Source organism: Aulonocara stuartgranti (genome assembly GCF_965226115.1).
Source record: "Aulonocara stuartgranti genome assembly, chromosome: 14".
In the NCBI taxonomy this organism is placed as follows: Eukaryota; Metazoa; Chordata; class Actinopteri; order Cichliformes; family Cichlidae; genus Aulonocara; species Aulonocara stuartgranti.
Window position 1 is genome coordinate 18,786,119 of NC_138950.1, and position 26,694 is coordinate 18,812,812.

The 26,694-nt window shown below is 40.0% G+C and overlaps 3 protein-coding genes and 1 long non-coding RNA gene across 5 annotated transcripts in view; 3 read left to right on the forward strand and 1 right to left on the reverse strand.

Annotated features, from left to right (window-relative positions):
- Window positions 1–26,694, forward strand: part of LOC309687686 (uncharacterized protein) — a 236,000-nt gene that overhangs the window by 40,997 nt on the left and 168,309 nt on the right. The window lies entirely within an intron of this gene.
- On the forward strand, window positions 116–9,419 carry LOC309687035 (uncharacterized protein). Its single transcript, XM_082501702.1, has 5 exons — window positions 116–4,451; window positions 5,010–5,243; window positions 6,345–6,501; window positions 7,746–7,875; window positions 8,562–9,419. The coding sequence occupies exons 1-5, from the start codon at window positions 400–402 to the stop codon at window positions 8,747–8,749; spliced, it is 4,761 nt and encodes a 1,586-aa protein (XP_082357828.1). The 5' UTR covers window positions 116–399; the 3' UTR covers window positions 8,750–9,419.
- Window positions 5,078–5,834, reverse strand: LOC309687036. The gene is made up of 3 exons (XR_014270608.1): window positions 5,659–5,834; window positions 5,226–5,329; window positions 5,078–5,139 (listed from the first exon to the last, which is right to left on the reverse strand). It is a non-coding gene; the product is annotated as an uncharacterized lncRNA (long non-coding RNA).
- ankk1 (ankyrin repeat and kinase domain containing 1) lies at window positions 14,952–25,745 on the forward strand. The gene is made up of 9 exons (XM_082501967.1): window positions 14,952–15,329; window positions 15,997–16,279; window positions 16,427–16,578; window positions 16,916–16,965; window positions 17,752–17,907; window positions 18,570–18,694; window positions 19,622–19,655; window positions 21,223–21,463; window positions 22,209–25,745. Exons 1-9 carry the CDS (start codon window positions 15,145–15,147, stop codon window positions 23,248–23,250), a joined length of 2,268 nt encoding a protein of 755 aa, XP_082358093.1. The 5' UTR covers window positions 14,952–15,144; the 3' UTR covers window positions 23,251–25,745.

A 26,694-nucleotide genomic window follows, 5' to 3' on the forward strand; every position in this document is an offset into this window, starting at 1 on the left:
ATTAGTTCAGCTCCCCACAGCACTCACATAAGTGTTCTTACAGAGGGTAGTGATCACAGCACTGCATCTCATCCAGCAGTAAGAATGAGCTCGATTGAAGCTCACAGTGCAGCAACACCCTTCAGCGGGAGTAGGCCAACCGCTTTGCCAGTCGAAAATCCTGAGTCTCACTTTCAGACAGGAAGAGTGGATTCTTTGATCTCTCTTCTGAGACTCCAAACACCAGCTAAACCAAGCTTTCAGACCAAAGGACCCATACTGACATTATTACCAAAGGATTCTGCCATAAAGCTTGCATCTGCAACCACAAAGACACACTTGACAGATAAACAAGATCCTCTGACATTTAACGCTGTACACAGCATTGTTAAACATTCTTCTGTTGATCCCCCAGGGCCAATGAATAAACCAGTTATAAGAGAACCACAAACTACAACCACCGCAACAACAGAAGTTTTGCCCAGGAAGTTGTTTCTCTCAGAGTTGAGTCAGGACTTTGGTGATGACATGCCCGTGTTGACACTACCAACACTATCAAGCAAATCTCTTTCTGAGAAACTGACAATAAGTAAATTTTCAGGGACTCAGTCTAAACTCATCCAGGTAGGAACTTATGATGTAGCTAGAGGGAAGAATGTAGCATCAACTCGTCAGTCTTATTCAACATATAGTGGGGATTTAATCAGAGAGTCACTAAGAGATAATGATACAAAATCAAGAGATGAAAATGAACAGGTGTTGTATGCAGTTGTAGAAAATGGGAACAAGACAGAAAACGATGAGGAGATGAACGCAATAATAAAGTTGCAGGAAGGAGAGAAAAACAGGAAAGACACAACTTTGAACTATCAAAGAGAAAAATTTAAAGAGAGCAGAGAAGAAGAACAAGAAAAAATAATCAATACCAGAGCTAAGACAAATCAAAATGTAGACAGGGAAGGGGAAGAAATGGCAGCGCAAACCGCCAACATGAGTAGGGAAAAAGGTGAAATGACCAATGGAGAGGAGGGTGTAACCTTGAGACAAAACCTGGATCAAAGCAAAGGGCAAATCAGTGATGAAGAAGGAGCTGAAAGAGACAGTGTGACTAAAATATATGAAGAGAATTTCCTAAAAGTTGCAGCTGAAAAGCAGAGTGAGTCTTTAAAAAGGGAAGAAGCAGAGGATAGAAGTGAGAAAACGCCAGAGGGGAAAGAAGACAATAAATGTGTTGGGGAAACTGGGAAAAAGGACATGACAAATGTTCCCTTTGGACCCCCTACTAATTCGAAAGAATTTAACAGAGATAAAGAACACATTGTTGAGAACCTGTCTCCCTGCCCCAGTTTGATTAAACAGCTGGGAACCACTGAGAACAAGGGCATTCATCTGGGAGAAAATGCTACAGCAATTGTGGAAATCACAAATAAATCATTTACCTATAAAGTGACAAAAAATCACAGAACAACAAGTCAGAGCCCCATCCAATCGAAAACAACATCTCTTCCCAAAGAGCCATACACACAGACTAGATCTCATCTCTCTCCCCCCAAGGACGTTTTTCCAAAACATGAAGTTACGTCATCACTCGCTAAAGAAAGTGCCCGGAACGAAGTTGTTGAAGCTACATTTGGACATCACACTTTAAAGTTTGGGGACGTATTAAAGCCATCGGTTTCCCCAAACAGCAGTGCAGCTAAATTCACTCACCCTTTACTAAAGACTATCAGCAATATGTTGTCACTCACCACCCATCGATTGACAACCGCAGCTGGATTCCCGAGAGCTGAGCCCCACTTTACAGTAAATAGTTCTACTCCCAATATATCAATTATTTACGACATCCCAGATCAGACGCATAAATTTAGTGCTTCAGTTTCAAAGGCCAATTCAATTTTACATACCGCAAATGAGAGCGAGCAAGCAGAATACATTATAGCATCAGTGAATCCCGGTCCACACCAGAAGATGTATAATCACTCATCTACTAGGCCACCCACGGCCACAGCCTTGTCATCCGAGGCCCACATCTCCATAGGCCAGTTGCAGCCTCGCCAAGCGCAGCCTGTCCCTCAGATCAGCGAGTCCTCCTCCTCCCCCTCTTTTGACATGACTTCAGGCCAGCCATGCTCATTTAAACTGTCAGAGCAGACAGCCCATCCAGATGCTCTGCATACCTCTGTTGATGGTAACGAGCAGAGATCTGTGCATACCCTAACGGCATCATCGAGTCCTAAAGCGGAAAACGATCAATTTCCCCATACCAACATGTCACCGCTGCTAAATCTCAGCCTGTTTGGAGGTGACATTTTACCTGGCACCTATAGGCTGACAGGTCTAACCGGATCAGCGGTTAGCCCTGTCTTACTAAACTTACTTAGGGCCAATTCCAACACTCAACATGCGAATGGTGAAAGTGACCGTGTCAAGTCTTTGTTAGGGACTGCTGATGAGACAAATCAAATCAAGGAGAACGATAATGCACGAACAATGGTGACCTTGAAAGTGAAACATTTAGAGCTGGTCACAGAGCAAATATCAGAGATGAGACTTGAAAAGAACAGTTTACCTTTTATTACACCAATGACCGGCAGCAATAAAGATAACATAGATGAACTTAATTCTTTGTCTATAATGCAGGCTGATAAACCAGCAATGAAAATGATTCATGAGAATGACCTGATCAGTGTAAATGGCGAAAATGAAGCAAACAGCACTGTGACAGTTCCCATCAAGTCTGTCATGCTTGCGGTTCATGCTGGGCCCAGGACTGAGCAGGCTATGGACGACAATTTTGTGTATGATTTTGGAACACCTGCCTTTAGCACACATGTGGCACCATCTGGCACCTCTCCAGATGTTGAGTCAGAAGGTTGGCCTGAAATGCCTAAAATCCAGCATGATGATGTGACTAAAATGTCTGTTTCTGATGTGAAGCATCATGCAGAAAAAACACCCGGAAAGCAAAACAATTCAGTGAGCAACAGTGCTCTCCCTGCTGCACATATTACTTTCAGAAATGATATCATTATCCTCAGTAAATCCACACACCAGACTGACGACCAGCTAATTACTTCTTCCTTTCAAATGATAACAGCAGTAACTGATGATTCCGTGTCCCTGGCTCCAACTCCTACCATAGGTGGTGTTACTGTGTCCAAAGAAGATCACGAATCACTGCTGATGGCTAGTGAGAGTGTGCCAGTTGTGGAAAACTCATCTCGCGCTGCTGCTGAGCACATAGAGCACTCGAATCGTCATACTGAGTCTTTGTCATTGATAGGGCGTCCCATAACTCCTACTACTGGCAAACCCACCCCTGCTGTGAAAAGACAACACACAACAGAAACACACAGTGCCGAGCTGCCTGAGGATAAAATTTCTGTACGGACTATTGAACAGAGTCAGCATGCTGCTCCTGCTGTATTTGTAATAACACATAATATTAATGACCCAGAGAAGGACATCCAAAGAGACTTGCTGCAGACATCCCACAGAGCTGAAGGTTTGCATGGTCCAACATCTACCATGCTTAGAAAAATGGAATATTCATTAATTAAAGACATCAAAACAGCTCTGACTACAAAGAGTGCTTTTGAAGCCAAACAATCTCTACTTGAGAAAATTTCTGCAGCATATACGCAGGACAGAACAGAGCAGCCTGACAGGCAGGCCTCGCATGAAAAGACTTCAATAAGTCAATTGATATCTGGATTTATGGCAGATTCTGCACCAACTACAAGGATCTCGCCCACAGACATTATTAATAAAAGCAGCTGTAGGACTATCGGCTGTGCTCGGTCAACCAAGACGACTGAAACAACAACTGGACCAGGTGAAATTGATCATAGTCAGAAAATGTATAAAACACAGGGTGCAGTCACAGAAAGAGATCATTTCAGAGACGAGGACACTGCTGGCGCAAAACCAGAAAATGGCAATTGCAGCTCTGACTGTCTTGTAGCTGGAAAGGCTACACCGCAGGCCGCTGACCTTGAATATGCAACGCTTTCAGCATTCATCAGTATCGGTGAATCCGATCGTGGCGTTGATGAAACGATGTCAGAAAAGGCCAGGAGTGTGGCAGCTAAAGCTGTTCATTTGGAGAGGCACTGGACACCTGAGAGGCCCCACTTTGTAAGGAAAACAACACAAAGACGCTTTCACAGAGAGACCTCGAAGGCTCAGGAGGTTCCTGCTAAAGAGGTCACTTTATCTGAACCTGAAGCAGCTCTTCTGCAGACCAAAATAAAGGCTACTGAGCTGACGGTGCTCTCTGAAAAAAACACAAAAACACAATTAAACCGAGGAGCAGGCAATGTCGAGGTACTTGAAGCGCAAAATGCCACCAGGTTAGTGAGTGCCGCGGCTAAAGAAGAGTCTGGGCGCAGCCTGTTACTGCCAGAGTCTGAGTCCGAGCTGCCAAAGCTGAAGCGCAGGGGAAGGACCTCATCACATCTGTATCTCTCTGGGTAATGCTACTATTTATAATTAGTTAACACATACTGGAGATTTTGAATGATTAAAATATTGACTAGAAATGATCCCATGACTTTTACGTTTTTTTTCTTCCTAATTTGTGAAAAGAAGTCAGGAACCACAGTTGGCAAACAGACTAGGATGCCATTTTATTTATTTATTTCTGCAGTCAATGAATGTTTATAGCACAATTAGGAATTTTAGCTGAGCAAAATAACTTAGACATAACTACTACTACCCTTCACAACTGTGAAAACTCTGAGGTGGGAAGAGTTTTCAGAGCTGTATTTGTTCAACCTGAGATACTCATGTGACTGCAAGTCCTAAAGCTGATTTCTATACTAAATCAAAATAGATGTAAACGAATGTCTACATTGAGAAATCAATCACAAAATAAGATGTATGTTTATGTGTGTATGTTTAGCAGTAACATAAAGTATGTAATATGCAGTACTTTACACAATAACATTTTTGGTGCCGCCCTTCTTTAAAGATATTTATGATGTAAATATGTTAAGATTCATGTTGCAAATACACCAATTTGTTGGTAGTATAACAGAAGTTTCAGAGGATCTGTGTGGCAGTGGAAACTACACAGCAGAAATGAGTCTTGACCTTGGGAGAGGTGTAGAGCCTGGCGATGCTGTACCTGCCCAGGGGAACCTCAGAGTGGTTATCAACCTAAAGACAAACAACAGTCAGATAAACCTCGGGGTCACCTCCTGTTGCCTGTCTCCAACCATCCAGCCAGACCTTGCAAACTCTACCTGCTGTCTTTTCTCCAGGTAAACAGGAAAGCCGGAAATAAGCGTTTGTGTTCTTTTCCAACTCTTGCGTTCCGGCAATCCCCCACCACAATGAATTGGATAAACTGTCAAGAAAATGGATGGATGGATAGAATTCTGATGTCTTTGATAACATCAGTGTTTGTTGACTTCTTGTAATAAGGTTATTAGGCAGTCTCATTCAAACTTTGGATTAAATATAAGTTTAAATGTTCAATTTTTCCGAATCTCTGACCTGGTGATGGGGGAATAAAATAATTAAAAAAATTCAGGTATCACATTTTTACCAGGTAACACTTATCCACACGGCCCAGGGTTGTTATTATACGTAGGGCTAGACTGTCACTGCTTAAAAGAATGTTTATTTTTATTTATTTATTTATTTTACCAGATAAACAGTTTTACTATAACTTACATCAATCCAGGAAGCTGCAGGTCCATTTCTAAGAGTTAAATATTCTAGATAAAAAGAAGGCTGTTGTAGGTTGATGGTGTTATCTCTCTGAGCCAGGATCAGTCAGATAGATGGAAATTGGGTGCACTCCACACATATGGAGAAGCAGCAATATACTGTAAATAGACAACCTGTAAAATATCAAAGTCTGAGTGACTGTTAAACTTAAAAAAATGTTTACACCAGTGATGTGCAGTTTTTTTTTTCAAATGTATTTCTCCTGAGTGAAATGAAGAAAAAAAAACAGTAAATCATTTTAAATTACCTTGAAATAATAACCTCAATAACTCCTAAAGAGCTGAGGAAATGCTTAAAAAATCAGCACACTGGTGAATATATTCTGGACGCTAAATCAGAATTTATAGCAAAACTTATTAACATTACATACCATAACTACCAATCTTACAACACCCTAAAACAAAAACTGACATTTACCTAATATGATTTATTGTTTTTTTAAGTGTTCAGCTCAGTCCAATCCAAAATATTGACACAAAAAGGGTGCACTGTTTATTGATTACTGCAGCTTCCATGGCATGTGGCAGGATTTTCTCACTTTAACCGCTTTTCCTTAAACATTCCGCTATTTCTTTTAAAGAAAAAAAAATCCACTAAGGTTATACTCTGCATTTGTTTTGGTGCCTCAGGTTAGCAGCAGAACCAGCAGGGATCACACTACTGCCCACTGCCTTGTCAACGAGTGCCAGCTTCACCATCAGTCTCTTCCAAATGATTAATTACTCAGTAGTGTACCTACACTGCGATCTGAGTGTCTGCCTGAGGAACCACTCTGACTGTGAAAGGGTAAGATTGCAGTGGGTGCACAGCGTAATGATGTGAGAGAATGAAAGAGCAAGCGACTGAAGGTAATTTAAATTTTGTGACACGGAAAACATGGAGACAGACTAGAAGTGAGCGGGCTCCTTTAAATTGGTTGCGTACAAGAGCAAAGAGAGACGGTAAATGAAAATTATTTGAAAGCATAGGCATACATAATTTTTCAGAATCAAAGTTAAAAGAATCCTTTGGTACAACTAATGCAACATGCCATTGCTAATACTAATAAGTATTTTATACATCTCACTCTTTAGCAAGATTACAAAGACCGGAGTCAAACCCCAGGAATCAAACACACAGCCTGGAACCCTGGTCACGTGATTATAGACACACTATAGGTTAGATGAGGTCTTCACAAAGTTAGAGAATAGCACTAGACAAGCAGCTCTAATACCAACCCCTGTATCCTGCTGTTTTGGGAATGAGGGCTCTGATTTAATGAGAAAAGGGGAATCATCTGACAAGTGCATGTTAGAGGGCGGAGGTGAAAGAGAGGAAAAACTCCAGAGACTCATTTTGATGTCTGGCTTTGAAGAGCACTTCCACAGCTCCCACAGCAGCTGTGATTCTAGTATTGCTAAGTTCTCAGCCATTTTTCTTTTGTTTTTTCCTGTTACAGTGGTCATGTAAAACAGTGGGGATATATGATAGACGATAAAAGCTCCATCTTATAGAGCAGTAAAACACTTTGAGAGTTTGAGCTTTGACACAAATTGTACTGCATTATCTGCAACTTTCTTTGTCCACATCTATTGCTCCTTCCCCCCTCTTGTTGTGACAAATTGTGTTTCTTCTTTGCACTTGATGTGAGACTATGCATTCTGGTGAAGCACATCAGCTACAGAAAAGCTATACATTGCATTGCAAAAACCCAGTTTGAGCTGCTCTAAATCAGAATGGGATGCCTAGATTAAATGAAAGCTGTTCCTTACAAGCTCAAATCCATATTTGCAGCTCTTTATTTGAAATAAATACTTCTGCTCATGCTCTTTTTATTCAACTAAAAAAAAAAACTGGCAGGAAAGAAATCAGGTTTTTCCAAAATATTTATCAGAGGAGTGATTTGTTTGTGTTGGTTTCGTGCACATTTCTTTCTGTTTATCATCACAGACAGAAAGAACAACCATCCATCACCCAAACAGATAATAACCTGTTAGCTATTTCACCAGTTTCCAAACTTAATTGTTTTATATCTCCTCGTCTTTTTGTAGCAGTGCCTTCAGAAGAGGCGTGCACTTCCCTCAGAGGGCTCGCAAACTTTTGCCACCAATCTGAAAAATCGCATATCCTTTGGACCCATGTTGAAACAAGTGAAGAACTCTACCTTTCCAGAGGAGATAGGTAATTATTAGCTGGTCCTTATACAAAAATGATGATCTGAGATAACAGAGCATGCACGGCAGATGATGTGACAGGAAATTAGATATTCTCCTCATGAGTGCGTCATATAAAGCTACACGATGAAAGTAAAAGAGATTAGAATAGAATAGAATAGAATAGAATTCAACTTTATTGTCATTGCACATGCACAGGTACAGGGCAACGAAATGCAGTTTGCATCCATCCAGAAGTGCTTTAGTGATATAGATATATTACAATATATATTAGCAATAATATAGATATGTGAGTATATTACAGAAATGGGTCTATTATGGTATGTTATAATGTACACGGTATGAAGTATGTTGTGAATATTCTATAACTATAAGTATGTACAGGCTGTAGTGAGTACAAGCTATGTACAGGATATGAACAGGATATAAATATGAAAAACTATACAGAATATGAAATAAATAACTTTACAGAATCTGGGATATACAGCTATACAGAAATGGGAACTATGCAAGTTGTAAACAGTTGTAGGATTAAAGATTATCGAATGTACAGAATGATTATTTACACAGAGCTATACAGTAGTGCAGTTAAGATAAGTGAGATATAATTCCTACAGAGGCTATATTAGGGAACACTGCACAAACAAGTCATGGCTGTGACTTTTACGGTCTGTTTGTTTGTGTTTTTATCAGAACCATCAGAACTGGACTTGGCTCTGGTCATAGTCAGCCTGGTGGTTGGCTCCTCGCTTGTCACAGTGATGCTGCTGCTGGTGTGGCTGGCCTACCGTAAACGGGGTGACTGGCTGCTCCGCTCGGCGGCTCCGCCGCGAGCCTGCTGCGGCTGTCTTCACCCAGGAGGTGACTTGATCCTTCCGTGACCAAGGAAGGACCGTCGCCTTTTACACTGATCAAGTCTTTACCAAAATAGCTGCAGAAAATTACATTAGTCAACAGACAGTGGAGCAGTCAATCATATTAACCACAGAGCAGAGGCGGCCAGCTGCATCGGCTGGTATAGGCTAGACTACACAATGAGGAGCAATCCAATTCACACCGCCTTTCGCAGGTGACACAGCTGTTGCAGTCTAATTTTGTACTTAACCATGAGCAGTCGATTATCATTCACAAATAAAAAAAAAAACACCTTGAGCCCTTTGTTTTATCCCCAGGGGCAAGAAATCAGCATGCTTTGTTTCCCACTTTGAGAATAATGGCTTGTGAATAACTGTTTCATACACGATAATGTATGCATTTGTGTCTTGTTACCTATATCGAGTCTTTGTGGTAGAAGCTCATTTATTATTGCAAGAGAACATACAACAGCCCTGAAATGTTGCTTCTGTATCTATACACTGTAATATGATGTGGCTAATAATATGAAATAGTGGGAAAAAAATATCAGAATATGTATCAGTGCTGATTTACTTTTAATCTGTGTCTAAAGAAGAATTTTTTCCTGATCTCAATCTCTAATCTGAATCCTTAATAAGTACAATGAAGCAAAATACAAATGGGAAAATCCTTTCTAGCAGTATTCCTAACATAATATTCCATGATCCATTTTATGTGCACCAGTAAAGTTTTTTTGGGGAACATTGTTAGCGCTGTTTCTTTCTCTTTCCTCATTTTGAATGTAGGTGCACTGCTGTGCAGGGAGTTCAACACTGACTTCCAATGAAGGATGATGACCTTCAGGGTTTTTAGTGGGAGCAAAAACAGACATGAACTTCAGGGGCAGTATTTGAATGATAAGATTCCATCAGCATAGAGTTCAGCTCAAGGTGTTCAAGACTCCCTCCCTCTGCGCGGACCGGTACCAGTCCGAGGCCCGGGGGTTGGAGACCGCTGGTTTATAGGAGAATCTAAAACTGTGCACTTTTATTTTGTATTTCTATCTATTAACATTCTCAGTGTTGCTGTTAAAAGTATAAACTCAGACTTCATAGTTATAGAAATCTAAAATTTCTCTAACTTGTATTCATAAACATTGCAAGGTGCCCAGAACACAGTGTCTTGAATGACGTTTTATCTGATGTCTGGATTTCCTGGCAGTAATGGAAGCCCTCACTGCTGCTAAATATGTCAGTCAGACTTCAGGAAAAATACGATGGTAATCTCCCTGTGACCATGACATGACCTATGTCATGTTGCAACTATGCCACTATTTGTGGACAAAATATAAATTTCCAATTCTAATCTATGAAGATCTGATTTGACGGATTCAGTGTAAAAGTTAATGGGAATATCTGTTTCATGTGTGACGCACATGAAACAGGGGAGGCAGCTAGGTGAGTGTCCGAGAGAGTCAAGGAGTGAGTAGCCAAGATGCACAACATTTTTCCTGTCCGGAGGATTGTTGCAGGCAGGAGAGCAGACAAGTAAGAAACATGAAGACTGAGTTGACCAGCACTGGAAGACATGGTGAGAGACAGGTGAGTATTGAACCTAGAGCGTGGATACTGAAGATGCAGGGAGAAAATCATGTTAAAATCAGTCACTTCCTTTCCTTGGATAGGAATGGATTTACCTGCTTTCCACCTGCCTGAACACCATTCCCTGCACCCCTGGTCTGATTTGGATTTTGGCCTACCAGCCGTGAACATCTCTGGAAACTTTATTCATAAGACCAAAAAGAAGATAGTGGAACTTAATTAAAGAAGTCTGCAATGTCTTGTTCAATTGATCTTGGCTGCTGTTAACACTTTCTCTCTTCTTCTGGCAGGGCTCCTGGTCGCGTCCCTGATAAACCATCCTCCCCAGCCAATTACCAGCTGCCCCTAAATATTAACCAGCTTGCTCCTTGAGTCCATTTTAAGCCAAAATATGACACATTGGCGAAGACAACAACTCCTGTGCTCCCACTTTCATGCACTAGCAGACATGTTTTTTTAACTAATGGTATCAGAATTTACATAATATACCTTTAAATCAAAGTCCAAACAATAAGTAAATTATATGTTACTTTGTGTGTGCCTAGGCCAGTGATTCCCACAGTGTGGGGTGGGCACTGCTGGTGAAGTTACTGCAGGTAAGCCACAGTAATTCAGTTTGAAATTACTCACATGTGTAGAGTTAGAGGTGTATAAACATTTATTTATTAATGTAAAAAGTGAATTAAAACTGGTATTAGGAGATGGTCAGTTTGTGATATTAACCTGACCAGAATGTGCTGCTTTTAAATGGATGTTAGGGTCAGGTGGGTCACTTTGAATATGACTGGGTAGCATTACGAAAAACATAGTCAACAGCCTGTGTTATTCATGTTTTTTGAATACAATTTTCCAAAATATACATCACTTTCTTTTTTTAGGTGAGCTCCATGGGATTTTCTCAGGTTTTAAGTAGGCCACAACACAGTGTGCAGAATGACTCTTGACTTTGGCTGATCTAGGCAAATCGAAACAGACCCTGCTTTATATTATATGGGATTTAAATTTGAAACACTACTAAATTACTGCACCCTCAGATTTTGAACCACTATACAAAGGATAAATAATTATTTCACAGTTTTTCAGTCTGACTCTTTTTTGGTAACCATTATATTATTCCTTTTTTTTTTTTTTTAAACATTGTGACAATATTTATTATTCTGTAGAAATAAATAATGAGTAAAAAATGATGCTCTTGAGAGGCCCAGCAATGTTCTAGTCCAGTGGTGGCGTCTGTGTTCACAGAATATTAATAAGAAATGCTGGAGTTAAGCTTGTTAGCCATTAGAGGACGAAAACCCTTTAGCTCTAACCAGTCAGCTTACCGGGTGTGGTGGAGCTTGCTAATGCCATTGGCTGAGCTAAAGATGTGGGTTCCATCAATGAAGACAGACTTCCACCCTCAGGTAGCCTATCTGAAATCTTATCACGGATGCCTGCTTTACACTAGAACATCAATCCATGAGTCTCTCCTAAATAATAGTGCTAGTTAGTGAGGCATGACGCTGTGGCTGTCAGTGAATGTTAAATTCATTTATTATTGCACCCGTCTCTGTAGGATGAATGAAAGTGATTGGGTAGTTAGGACTTGAGTTGAGGGGTTGACACTTTAGCCATCTGCAGAATAAAAAAAATATATCTAAGCAGGGCATATTTTATGCCTGTGATGAAAACAGCCTTTCTGGTCTTTGTGGAAGAAGATATGCTGTCAAAATAAAACAAATGTGACCTTGTATTAAGTGAAGATCTTTCATATCATTAAATTATTAATTCTGCTCATGTCTTCCTATATATGAGTGCAACGGCATTCACAGCTCACCACAATGCCCTTTGATAGTGCTCTGCAGAAATAATGAATCTATAATCTTGTAAAGCCTCACAATAATATAGTTAGAGATTATCCCATTTTGGGCTTTGCAAAATAAACATATAATCAATAGGACATGTCTAAATGAATGTGACCCTGTAGATGTGTTCCACATGCGCTCTGCATCCCTGCAGGGAGAGCTGACAGATTTAAAAGGAGCCGGGAAGGGAAAATCCTTTAGAAGTAGAATTATTAACCAAAAAATTCTAACCATGTCTCACAAATGAAAGCCTGAACAAAAAGCTAGCTCAGAGGATGAAATGACAGCAGAATGCTGGGCTGTGGTTGGTCTCTCATAAGATGTGCATTATGCATAGAGAACCTGATGAATCACATTTATATGTGTTGTGTAAAAAGTAAGACAAAAACACACACAATAAGAGATAGACTTCACAGAGAGAGTTGCAGACAACTGGGAATTTTTGCTGGACTTTTGCTCTCAAGGGAACCATATTTATTCTAAATTTGCTATATGGGAATCAAGAAACCCAAAGGAGACGGCCCAAATGAGTACCAAAGCTACCAGGGACCCACAGGAATCATTTATATGTGTGTGTGTGTGTCTATAAATGTATGTGGGAGTTCATCACTATAGTTAACACCGCAACAAAACCTCATGTCCCAAGATAAATTTAGCTCTAAAGGGGGTTGAATGGTGGTGGAGTATAACTGAATGAGCCTATAAACCAGAACAGCAGGTGGGAATAGAAGAGAAGGTAGAGGACGTCTTTGTTTTCTCATCTTCCTGAATGAGCTTTCTATTACCGTAATCCTTTTGCATAAGCCGGGCAGTTAAATCTTTTCTCTTAAGGAACAGCCCGCTTTAATGATGCAGAAAGATGGAAATACATAATTAGAAAATGTAAGGCTCCCAATCCTTCACGATAAATGTTGTGAAAGATTGGGAGAGGAAATGGGTTCACAGATAATAGTGCCTGTGCACTATTATCACATGCTGCTAAATTTACAATTCATTATTAAGGATTATTGATACATTTGGAATATGCTAAATTAACTCTATGACCAGCTCCATAGAATGAAGCAATGCTGTGCCTCATTCCAGCCTTAACGAAGATAGAGGCACAATGTAATTGAAATGATGTCCTTCTTCTTGTATGCAGAAAACAATAAGACTCTACCAGGTCAAAGTCTTTCTTATTTCATTTTCTCTGCATCTCTGTGTCTTAAACTGTGGCAGGAAAACCAGCTAGGCTGAGGGTAAGGTGTAGGTAAAACGATGATCTTGATTGTTTTGTGGTAGTGGATGCTTACACATAATGAATGCTCAAAGATTTCTAAAGTTATTCAGTCAATTTTCCACACAGTTTCAGGTAATTTTGAACTTTAAATGAGAAACACATCATGTTCTTATGACTATGACTGTTTTCAAACTTTTTATATTATTTCTTATTTTGACAGTCACTTTGTGTCCTCTACTTGAAGTTCATACAAAGACAAGGTGTTTGCTAATGTGTTTGCACACCGTCTTTGATTTCACATCTAATCTCAGAGAAACCAGCTGGCGTGCAGTTCAGTGCCCAACACATTAAAAAACAAATGAATAACTAAAAAATAAGTGCCTGAACAAAGAATAAGCTTTAAAAAAAGAGAGTAGAGCTTTGTGACAAAACGTCGCCTACTAGATGAGTTAGATAAGATTTTCCAGGTGCTGGGCCACCACATGCTGCCGAAACAGCTCCAGGGTCAGTGTGTGTCAAAATGATTGTTCAAATCTTTGGAGCTCTGCAGGAACAATGAATAACATTTTTTGAAAACACATTCCCTCAATTAGTCTTTTTATGGTGGCAGTACAGAGCACTGTCTAGTATGTCTATAACGACAAAATTTTCATAGCTATCACAGCTATTCAATCAATGCCGTACATCATATGGATGGAGGCATCATCAATTTGAAGAGAACACTCCCATCAACCTTGTCTGAGTTGCAGAGTCAAACCATTCCCAAGGCAAAGCAGAGCCACCAGATTACATTACTGTAGGGGGTTCTGATGGGTTATTGATCTTAAAAACTGATTGTAGTACTCAGGTGTGGTTTTGGCTCAGATTTTAGGAGGAGAGGTGGAGCGTGAGATTCAGGCTGAGTGGCAGAGCTGTTGAATATCGTCTAATCAGTGTCTCTTATGCAACAGTGGACTGGGACCTGCAGACGCCTTGGAAGCACTGATGTCTGAGCAACCTGACACACAGGCACACAGGCATAAGAACACCAGTGCAGGAGAGTGAACTCTAAATAAAAGCACAAGCAAGCAGAATGTGAAAGCTTTCTGTGTGTGTGTGTGTGTGTGTGTGTGTGTGTGTGTGTGTGTGTGTGTGTTAATAATGGGCATATCCTTCAACTCAGATTGCAACTGAGCCATTCAACTATATGTGTCAGTGGTGTGCCTTGTTAAAGTGAATGGATCATGAGCCAGTAAGGTTACTGTGATCAGCCATAATAATAAAACCACCTCTTTGACCCGCAGGTCCCCCAGCAGACCACTGCAGTGATGTGTTCAGTCTCATTCACCTTACTTCTGGTGGTTTTAGTGTTTTGACAGACACACTAAACAGAATGGTATAACATGAGTGCACTGGCATGTAAAAATTATCGCAACTTGGCATCAGAGGAGAAAGAAAAAGTTCTTTCACTATTGACCGAAAGCAATGACAGCAGTCTCGGCTGCTAAAAACCAGCTTTGCAGCATTGCAGAGCAAACAAGTTCTACAACTCAGCTCAGCTCCGCCCACAGATCTGGAGTGTAGTTTAGTTTGGATGTCACTCCTCGTAACTTCCACACAGCTAGCTCCACTTATTTTAAAGTGTGTCTGTGTTCTTGGGCTTTTTCTCTCCCTGTGTGAGACACAAGCTCCTGCGGTGCTACTCATCAGTGTTGATCTGGAAGATAAACCCTGTTGATGTGAAGGATTAGAGACTGAGATTGTTTTGAGGGGTTGTGTGAGAGAGGAGCTTTGCACTCATGGATCGCCTTGACCGAGCTCCTGGGCAGTTCAGGAACTTCCAGAAGGATGATTTTGAGGCTGACTGGATCAAGGTGGCTAAATGCAAATCTGGTGAGGTGTACCAGGTCAAGGTCAAGCTCTGGCGGGAAAACTGTGCGTTGAAAACGTTTGACACAACCTTGTGTGGAAACAACTTTTACAGGTGGGAACTAAGTTATAATTGTTAGAATACTTTGAAGAATATTGGGTCTATAGAAAGGAAAGGCCCACAGCTTATCGTTTAATTAGCATTTGCGATGCCAGGATATCTTATTGTAATATGACAAAGCTTTCAACGAATCCCACCCCACTATATTATAGCACCACGCACTCTCTGAAGGCCTAAATTAACACCATCACAGGCAACAGGGAGCACTTAGACTTGGCAGTAGGAGTGTAATGGCTGTACAGAACAATGCAATGTGAAACACCACGTGGACTTGTTACAACACAGCTATGATTAATCACACACATTTCTGCTCCTCTGAACCAGACATGACAACTGATTGGTGAATATGTATTAGTTAAACATTAACCAACTACAGAATTAACATGGCTTAAGCCAAGAGATTCATCACTACCTATTCTAAAAAAGGTAAACAGTATATTGTCCAAGGCAAATATCAGTGAACTGGAACAAATTCAAGATTAAACTAACATTTGGTAATGCTTATTGGACTCGGACTTCATCTTGAATTGTACAAAAACTATTGGATTCATTGTATCCATCGCTCTCACCACATCTACTTTTGATGTTTTTCACAGAAAACATTTCCAGTGGTCAAAGTTCAAAATTCGAATAAAATCACAGCCTTTTTTTTCTATTCCAGGAAAATAATAGAGGAGGTGTCCAGCATAGCCAAATTGAAATTCAAGTACATAATTCCCATATATGGCATGTGCAGTGAAGTGACTGCACTTGTGATGGAGTACATGAGTAATGGGTCCCTGAACAATCTTCTAGCCAGTCACAGTTTGATGTGGCCGAAGAAGTTTCAGATGATTCATGAGACCTCCTTGGGCATGAATTTCCTTCACAGCATGAAACCTCCACTACTCCATCTTAACCTGAAGACTTCCAATATCCTTGTGGACGATCATCTCCACATCAAGGTCAGTAAACTTCTGGAAACTTAAAATGAACTCCTGGCTTATTCTGAGCTCTGCAGAGCGCTCTATTTTAATTCGATAACATTGTCTTATTCTTGTTTTGTGTGTGTGTGTGTGTGTGTGTGTGTATGTGTGGTTTTTTTCACTAAGATTTCAGATTTTGGTTTAATCCACTGGGAGGAGGGCATGAACAAGACCTTGTTCATGGAGCGTCTGGCTGCTAGAGGGAACATAAGTTACATTCCTCCAGAGACCTTCACTCACTCCCCCGATCCTCCAGGAACTACCTTTGATGTTTACAGGTGACTTGCCAAGGGTGTTTTTGAAATTGCACCATCAGAATCACAGCTTTTTTTCTGATTCAGCGCACAGTTCACACTTCACACAGTGTAACCTTGCTGTACAATATATATACTTTAATCTTTCAGAAGTCAGAGGGACATATTAGATGTATATCACTCACTCGTTTTTGCACTTTTATTTATTTATTTTTCATTGCTGAAAAGCTTTTCATTGAACAAAAAAGAGCTTTCAATGCCTTTTATGTGTGAGGAGGACATCCACAAAGTTCAATGAATACACAGTATGCCAGAATGAGAACGCCAGGACTGAAGTGCTTCCTTCTGCTTTGATTTGCAGCTTTGGAATTGTGATGTGGGAAATTCTGACACAACAGAAACCGTATGCAGGTAGGAAATTATTCATTTGAAATGAATCCCATCTTCATTCCATGATTAATAGGCGTTTCTTTAGAAAGGAATTATGTAACACTGCATAAACATGAAGGGATTTCATTTCAGTGTTTTTAGAAATAGTTCTTAAATGATGTGAATAACATTGTGAAACATATGAAACAAAACTCGCAGAAGCTTTAAAACATGTCACCAAAATGAGCTTTGGGGTAAACTGGCTTAATTAGTACTTATGATTCCATTATTAGACATTTCCTTCTGAGAAAACAATTGTCTGTGAAGATTTTGAAGTGGCAAGTCAGACGAGTTAGAAAAGCCAGATGTCTTCCTACAGAATTAGATCAACTTTATACTGCTTTCAAAGTAAAGTCAAAGCCAAGAGGTTGTTATCTTAACTTGGCATATCGACAGTAACTGTCTGTAAGCTTAGTATGGTAATGACGCACAAACCCACAAACATGTTAAAAGCACAATGATTCATTTGGTATGTCTAGACCAATACCACATTGATAATAAGCCACTAAGGATTCATAACCACAATGTTTTAGAGAAAAATAATCGGATTTTGAGGTTAAAAGTGTGGCTATTTTTATGTGAGAACTTAAACATTAGAGGGATAATCAGACGAATCATTTGTAGAAGAAGAAAATTACACTCTCCCAAATGAATACTTTGGCTCAGTGCCCTACACACACTTTGAAAAAAGCCATCAAACAAGTAGGTTCACTTTGCTCCATTCACTGCTTACTGCATGTGCTCATCTACATCTAAATCTGGATGCAGGTTGCAGTGTGACCACAGTGCTCTTACAGGTGTCGCAGGGGAAGAGGCCCTGTGTGACTATGATACCCGATCAGAGGCCTCCTGAGTGTGAACAGATGATCAGCATCATGAAGCAGTGCTGGGACGATGATCACAGGAAGAGGCCACCGTTTTCAGGTGCGGCAAAAGGATGCTTTTGGGCTTTTTCTTATGAATTTAAATGTTTTAAATGTAAAACTTGTTGGAGAGGGCAGTCCAGGTTACTAGCCAGACGTGGAACAAGATTTAGAGATATCCTGCACTACGTGCAGTTTTGCATTCGAGCATCTAGAGCAGAGCCACAGCAATCGGATTTTAATAAGATTACTAGTGCACATCAGTTTCATCAGACCAGTGTTTGAACTCAGAAAAATAAATGCATAAACAACAAATAGTCAAGTTGTTCCTTTCAGCTTTGCAAGTAATTTTAAAGTCAAAAGTCAATGATGTGCTCCCAGGGAACACATTATAATGCTTCAGTGAAATACATACATTCAAATGAGGTTTTCATCATTTACATAATAAGAAGCAGGGTCACCATTGTTTAAAGAAACACTCATGACTTGAGAAGTCATGCTGATGAATACAAATCACCTCCATGTTTATTCATAAACTGCACCTTGTCCAATTTGTCGTGTTCGCAAATCTCTCCACAATTAGTACCGTATCTATGAAATAATTCTCCTGCGATTCCTGGATGACCATTCATGCTGTAGAGGGGCAGTCCTCACTGGGTTTTGGTGACTACATTAACTTGAACAGGCCAATTCAAAGATTTTCTTTCTGCTGTTTGTGTGCAGACTTTGTGAAGCAAACGGAGGCTTTGAGCGAAGTCTTTAAGGTCCCGGGACCAATTCACAGTGGCAAAAATGGAGATGCGGATCAGAAAGCAAATTATCCCTGGCTGTTCTCATCAGTGAAAAAGGTTTGTTTGACTCCACTCTTTAGACTCCACTCTTGTTGCTCTGTTGTATGCACTGTATCTACTCCAGCTTTGAGGGCAGATTAGTGGTATTATAGTAAGTTTGACTATAATGTTCACTAGCGTTCGCTAATTAGCACAATGTACATCTGGGGCCGATTAAAATGTCAATTGTGTTACACCAAATGAAAAGTCAGGGGAGTCAAGGGAGCCAGTTTTAGTAGGATTTACCCTCAAAGCCAGTTGCTTTCAAGTGTTTTCTGCCACCCCCGGCTCCTTCAAAAGCAAAAAAACAACAACAACAACAACAACAAAATCGATCATAAGATTAACCAACAGAGTTAGTGGAGAACGCATCCAGCAGCCACCTCAACTGTGGTTAAAAATCCTACAAACTAATTTGGGTCATTAAAAAACAACAACTGCCAAAATGAAAACCACCATTCTCTAAACTGACACGTTACTAACACTTGAAAGGGCTATCTTTGATAACCTCTAACCCACTCACCCACCTGCCCCCATGACCCTAAACTGGATAAGAGGTTAAAATGGCTGGAAAAAATATGGACGCTTCATGGCAGTCAGTCTAGTAACCTACAGATTATTTCAAAAGGATAAAAGTCATGGTAGTACTGAATGGAAATTTAAAACGATTTTTCTAGCTTAGGGTAGGTCTCAGTCCCTTCTTTGAAGTTCTGTACAAATTTTCAAGGCATGAAATAGCGTGCCCCCCCCCCCCCCACACACACACAAACAATTTTTTCTAATATTCTGTGTAAATAAGATTAATAATGTGGTCAGTTTTTATTACTCTGTTTAACTCTGGAGCTCACGCGATAACTAATTATTGTGCTTGTAAGCCACTTGTGATGACTGATATCACAACCATTAACCTTTGTTTTCTTTTCTTTTCTTTTGTTTCCATTTTAGATCACTAATACCGAGATGTCAGTCTCTCCTTCAGGTAAACCAGCTCTCAGAGCATGGTGGAAATGTTCAGTTCAATATAATTTTTGCAGGGCTGACACTTCAAAAGTGATGCTTACAGTGCCGTCACATAAAAAAAAAATCCATCACCTTTCACACTGACAAATAGAGTCAATACAATCAATAGAGTGGAGGAGCTGTTGTTCAGGGGAGGAGACAGTAATGCGTTGTTGATGCTTTTGACCCAGTGTTGCGAACAACATTAAAATAATAGGTCAGGATGCTTTTCACTTTTACAGTCTGTTATAATTAGATTATCAGACTACGACGACCTGGATGACTGACAACCTACCCAGAAAATACATTACTTCATGCAAAAAGATTGAAGAGTTTCTGCAATTCTAACAAGCGTGAAAATCAACCATCACTATTCTTCAACACAGCCTGAACTCTCATAGACAGCTTTCTTGTAATTTATTTAATAGTTCTTGAGGCTTCCTGTTGGTCATTCAGAGCTCTTCTTTGGATGTTGGCTGCCTTTTCTCTTTTCTCTATCAAAATGATCCCACACTGCTGCAGTAATGTTGAAGTCCGGGCTCTGAGGAGGCCAATCCATCACTGATTGTGTTCCATTGTGTGCTTTTCAGTCCAGGTATTTTTTAAAAAACACACTGGCATTTTTTTAGCACCATAGTCACGCTCATAAAAGCTGGCAATTAGATTATTTTCAGACTACTTCATGGGGGGTTAAAGTCATGGTGGCTCATGGTGGATCTGATGCTACTTTTCTGCATTCATAATTTAATCAGTTTCAAAAAGGTCCCCAACACCACTTACTGAAATCCAGGCAGAAACCGTGTTTTACACATGGCTGTAGATACTCACTTCCCCACAGTGGATCATTTCATGTCCTTCTTTCATCAGTCTAACCCTTTGCATGTCTGCCTTCACAATACCCATGAATCTTCTCCGTGTTGTGTCTTTTTTTCCTGAGCAGCCACTCCACCTTTAACAGCCTTCCTCCAGAATATCCACTTTATAACTTTTGGGACATTTGCATCTTTGCACATGGCCAAAAAAAAGGCTCAACACATGTATTCACACATGTATTCTATCTTGCTTTTACTGACTTTCAAGCTATACTTCCACCTCCCCATGTTCTCTTCCATCTGCTCCTTACACTCAATGCACACTTGCTTCTTGGTAAAAAAAATACTATTTAACGCATGTTAAAATGTGTTCTCTTGCTTTTGCGATGACAGGCTTAGAACTTAAAGTGCTTAAAGATACAGTGTAGACACAACACTGGTTCATCCCTTGAGTTAGGTTTCTTTAATATCCTTGAGTGATTCATAGGTCAGTGTTAAAATGGTCAGGTACATGGACTGGACTGAAATTAGGTGAAAAAGCAGCCAATGTCCAAAGAAAAACTATAAAAGACCTTCAGAAAGCCACTTTAAAAAATGACTTTTGCACAGCACTGCATCTTCAACACTAGTACTCAAAAGCTCTACATCCCTTTAAAAGTTGGCTTACAAAAGGTTCAAATAGAGACATTAACATTAGACTAAGCTGTATAATGCAAATTTCTTTTTATTTAACAGATGGCCAGTATGACAAGGAGGCCATTCTCTCTATGCTATCAAAAAAAGACTTTGGCAGTTTCAGGAAGTTTGTGAGAAGGGAACACGTATCCTCACAGTTTTCCGGCAAAAAGACACTCCTTCACTGCACAGTAGCTAGCGGTGATTCAGAGAGTGTCGAGCACATCCTGAATCTGGGTGCCGAAGTCAACTGTACGACTGCCAAAGGTTACACTCCTCTTCTTATTGCTGTTCTGCAGAGGTATGTATAAGCCTATGTATGTTGTCTTAGATCAGTTGCAAGCAACTAAGGGACAATGCTGTGCTAACAACTGCCTATTTTGATCCTTGGTTTACCAGATTTCCTGCTCTTCTCTTCAAAGTTTAAGAGAAGCACTGAAAATGAGGGAAATACAGTTTTTGCTTTCTTACTAAGAACTAAAGGAAAAGATTGATTCAGTATCGCTGTCATTGTCTTTTTATTATACCGTATCTATAAAACTCTTACAAATATTGAGAAATGTTATAATAATCTTGATGTTAAAATTATTTATGGCATCCCATTTGTGCAAAAATATTTATGCATTGATTGGTAGAAAGGCATAAATATCCAGTAAACATGTATTTCCTGAAACTGTATTTATCCACGTATGCAACAAAGTGTTCACACGCACAGAGATCAAAAAATCATCTAAGTGATTAAGTGTGCTTGAACTATTGCCCAAACATCCCTGAAAACTGCAACATTGTCTCTACTCTAGTTGCTTGATTGCAAAACTACATGCACTTCATGATATCTCTGACTCTTGTTCCACATCTGGTAGGCATGGGTCACTGCAAAAGTATAATGTAGTGATTTGTCCACGTTTCCCCACTATTTATGTTTTTTAAGCAAAGTCAAGCTTGTCTTGATCCTGATGAGGTGGCATTATGTAGTTTTCTGAAGTGTAGGACTGTTTTATTTTTAAGTTGTAATGTACTCTATCAATGAAACTTATTTTCAACAGGCTATATGACATCATCTCTTTGTTGCTGGAACATGGCGCAGATGGGAGCCTGGGAGATGAGGATGATTGGACACCACTCCATTTTGCAGCTCAAAATGGCGATGACAGGACTGTTCGACTCCTGCTGGACAAAGGTGCTGTCATCAATGCCCAGGAAAAAACCGGCTGGATGCCCTTCCACCTGGCCTGCCAAAATGGACATGAAACTGTGGTGCGGCTGCTGCTTTTGCGACAATCGCAGGAAGCTGTCGTAGAACAGGAGAAGGCAAACGGGAGGACACCGCTCCACTTGGCCTCCATCTACGGGCATCTCAGTATCGTGAAACTCCTCCTAACTCATGGAGCAGATCCCAATGCGACAGACAAATGTCTGTGCACTGCTCTTCACCTATCAGCCGAGGAAGGCCATAACAGAGTAGTCAGACAGTTGATACAGAGTGGAGCGACTGTTGACATTGCAGACAGCAAAGGGAATACTCCACTTCACCTGGCTGCTCTGAAGGGTCATACAGGCATATGTAGGCAGCTGTTGTCAAACGGAGCCAACCCAGATGCCACTACTATCCAGGGATGGACCCCCATGCACCTGGCTGCCCTAAAGGGACATGAAGCAACACTGGTCCAACTGGAGAGTCAGGGTGGTTGTGTAAATGCAAGAGGTGAGAACGGATGGACTCCACTACACCTGGCCTGTCACCAGAGTAAGCCAGATTTGGTAGCAAAACTCTTGTCAGCCAAGGCCGACCCACATGTCACAGAGGAGAGTAAAGGATGGACACCACTACATGTGGCCTGTAAAAGTGTGAGTTTTCCAAGTGTCCTCCACTTGATATTCCATGGCGCAAATGTCAATGCTTTAAATTATGGAAATGCCACACCTTTACACCTGGCTGCCCAGCACGGCTGTGTACCCATTGTAAAAGCTTTACTGATGAATGGAGCAGACGGGACACTGCTGGATTCTTCTGGATCCACAGCTTTAAATGTAGCTCAGCAGAGTGAAAAGTTGGAAATAGTGGAATTACTAGAAAATGGATGTTAACTATCATGAGGATGACAATATAATGGAGAAGTTGCACTATAGAGGAGGGCTTATCAGGCAACTTAAAGCACGATATTGATGATTTTTTCACAGAAAAAAGACCAGTTTTGCAACGCATAAGAAAACCAAATCAATTTCACAAACCCATCTATATTTTGAATGTTGTCAGACCATTGCACAATTGAAAGCAGAAATCCATTGCTGTCCTTGCTTAAAAAAACAGCGTCCGATTTTTACAGTAATTATTTCCCGTAAATTCCACAGACGTGCCACACGATCAGGCATTTGTATTGAAAATAATTACTTTAAACTCTGTGAATGCTTGACAGGGTCATTATTGTGATAAACTGTAGTGAGCCACCCACATGGGGGTCACAATCGGGTGAAGTATACTATTATGACAAAGTATATTGATTCTTCTTATTGAATCCCTGTGCTTGTTTGCTTCTTTATGTGTGCTTTCCTGTCGACTGGAAGATAGAAATGATATAGTAAAAAGTGTTGCTGTTACTAAGGCATTCTTTTGGTTAAACCTGTCAGACTGCAGGTATTATTTGTCCAATCTGGTTAAATGACATATATCAGAATCGACATAGCCATTTTTAACAGCTCCATGTGAGAATTTGTGATTAAAAATCCATGTATGCTTCATGACCAGCCACGATAATTCCTTACAGACTGAAGGAGTCACTTCCCAGCATGTGACACACTCATTTACCACAGTGACACCTTATTAAATTGAAATGAAATGCATGGTTTCGGGAGCTGTATTGACCTACACATTCACAGGGTTTTTCCTGGAACCACAGTGACTGACTTAGATGTAGTGCTAGGAGCTGAGCTGAATCAAATGACTGTAAATGAACAGAGCAGAGGTATATTTAACCTGAGCTTGGATTTTTCTTTAAAACATGTTGCTAAGTGAATGTCTGCTGTAGAGATGGACCGATCCGATATTACGTATCGGTATCGGTCCGATACTGACCTAAATTACTGGATCGGATATCAGAGAAAAATAAAAAATGTAATCCGATCCATTAAATATCACGAAAGCACCTCACAAAACTTGCAACACGCCGTAACTCGCCTCAGAACGTCGGAGCAGTATGCATCACGTGATAGAGCGGCTGTGGCATGCGGGACCTGTGGTCTGGATAGCATTTGGAGCTTCGCTAGCAACCTGGCATTTCATCTCCGACAAAGTTATCCCCGAGAGAAGTAAAGCAAGTGTGTAAGTCCATCTCTGAATGTTTGTAAAGCATTCCTGCGTTAAGCTTAACGAGCGACTGCCTCTCGTTCTCCGGCTGCTACTTCAATCGTGAAACTGCTAATGATCAGCTGATCGGCTTTTCTGTCGTGAGTCTCTCTTGTTTGTTTTTGGTCCACTTTGCGCCAGAAAGAGCAAACCAGCGGCTGAACAACAGCAGCACGTTTAAGCTTGATAAGCTGTTGTTACAATTTATTTAATATTACTTTCTACACCAGGATCTTTTTCTACGTAGCTGACGGCTGGTAACTGTGCAGGGGCGGATCTAGCAAAGTTTAGCCAGGGGGGCCGATAGGGCATTAACTGGGAAAAGGGGGCACAAAGACATACTTTTCTTTCTTATTCTCATTTAAAATGTCTAGCTTTTAATAAATAATTATCTGACACCCAAAGTTTTAATTTGATGTAAAATGAATAGAAGTCAATTACTGTATATAGTGACTATTAAGTCTAATATATATACCCTAGTAAGCTATAGTACATTTTCCTTTGGGAAGGTACCATCTGTGCAGTCTGCAATTTTGTTGAAGAAAGATGTTGAATCTATTTAATATTTCTTGAAAAATAATTGATTTCTGTGCATTTTTTTTCACACTGCATCAAATTAAGGTTGATTACGTTGATTAAGAATCATGAGGTGGAGCGTGAGGGGTGGTTCCCTATTTTTTATTTATTTATTTTTGTTGTTGCTGGGAGTTGGAACCCTATTAGTTAGGTTGCTTAATATTTACGCTAAGTACTCTTTAAAATACCAGAATAGGGAGGATGGTGTAGGTCTAAGTTTATTAGATTGATCAGTATTGCTGAACTATGAAATATTTTTTTTGTATACAGGTATAACAGAATAGCTTTAGTGTAGTTGTTGTTTTAAACTTGAGTATGAACTTGCAGACTTGCAAAATGCAGCAAGATATTTTAAAAAACAGTTTTGTTGATTAAAAAACACTATATCGGATTCATATCGGTATCGGCAGATATCCAAATTTATGATATCGGTATCGGACATAAAAAAGTGGTATCGTGCCATCTCTAGTCTGCTGTATCATTTTTAAATTGCTATTTTATTCTGAGTTTATTTTCCCCCTTCACAGCATCTCTGACCCTGAGCAAATTAAGTGCTGTCTGTTTACTTGTGTGGATTTTCCTTCTGTGTTGATTTTGATTACATCGTGACAGCATGAAACCATCAGTCCTCTTCTCCTGCTCATTAAAAGAACTGGGTAAACCATTTCTTTCTTTGTGTCTTGTCATTTGTCTTTTTACCTGACCAATATACTATTAGAAACAATAGATTATGTAAATGATGGACAAATTTTTCAAGTCTAAAAACCTGGATCCACTGTAGAGGTGCCTCCAGAAGTGCATTCTTTCCATTGGCCAGCAGGGACACGACACTCTTGGTTGTGAAAACAACTCCTCCCCTTGCTCATCATGTTCAAGATGGTAAAGGCGAAGGCAAACAGCTTAGTGTTTCACAACGAGACGTCCTTAACTAATGCGTGACATCATGGTCGCTATATCCATCTTTTAATTACAGTCTGTGCTTTGAACCACTTGACTAAAATACTAGAGTCTCAATACAAACTATAACCTATAGAAAACAGTCAAATCCTTTACTTTAAAAACATAAGATTTTTGTTTAATTTACACCTGCAAACAACTTCTAATGATTTTAACAGATTTTTCCTCCTTCCTATATCCAAATTTATAATGTCATGTAGTTTTATATCAGAAACCCAACAAGGTAAAGTATATTGTTGACCCTATTTTCATTGAACAGAGTTTGAAAAACAGGCATTGTGTTATGGAAAGAATCTCTGTTGCAGAGTTCTGTTTATTTCAGGTCGGGTTGGATGTGAAGCAGATTATAGTTGAAAGTGTCCTTTAACTGCAGCAATTCACATTTGTGTGGTTGTTATCCACTGTCAACAGTCAGATGACAATTTAACAGATGTGAATGACACTTATCCGTGGAAACCAGAGCTGTGTCATTGTGTAAACTGTCTAACAGCATTTCTGTCCTACTAGTATTCAAATCAAACAATTCATTTAAAAAAACATGAAACAAACTATACAGGTCTTCTGATGCTACTTCCTAAAAACCTCTTGCTTTTCTTTAATCAAGCCCACCTAAATCGATGATTCTGCCTCAACCTTTTTACACGTACAGTGACACT

Excerpts from the sequence above, each read along its gene's own strand:
- LOC309687035 (XM_082501702.1), top strand. The coding sequence starts at position 400 with ATGAATAAACCAGTTATAAGAGAACCACAAACTACAACCACCGCAACA. Across the intron at positions 5,244-6,344 it reads ACCTGCTGTCTTTTCTCCAG|GTTAGCAGCAGAACCAGCAG; the intron begins GTAAACAGGAAA and ends TTGGTGCCTCAG. Across the intron at positions 7,876-8,561 it reads TACCTTTCCAGAGGAGATAG|AACCATCAGAACTGGACTTG; the intron begins GTAATTATTAGC and ends TGTTTTTATCAG.
- ankk1 (XM_082501967.1), top strand. The coding sequence starts at position 15,145 with ATGGATCGCCTTGACCGAGCTCCTGGGCAGTTCAGGAACTTCCAGAAG. Across the intron at positions 16,966-17,751 it reads ACAACAGAAACCGTATGCAG|GTTGCAGTGTGACCACAGTG; the intron begins GTAGGAAATTAT and ends ATCTGGATGCAG. Across the intron at positions 21,464-22,208 it reads CTTATTGCTGTTCTGCAGAG|GCTATATGACATCATCTCTT; the intron begins GTATGTATAAGC and ends TATTTTCAACAG.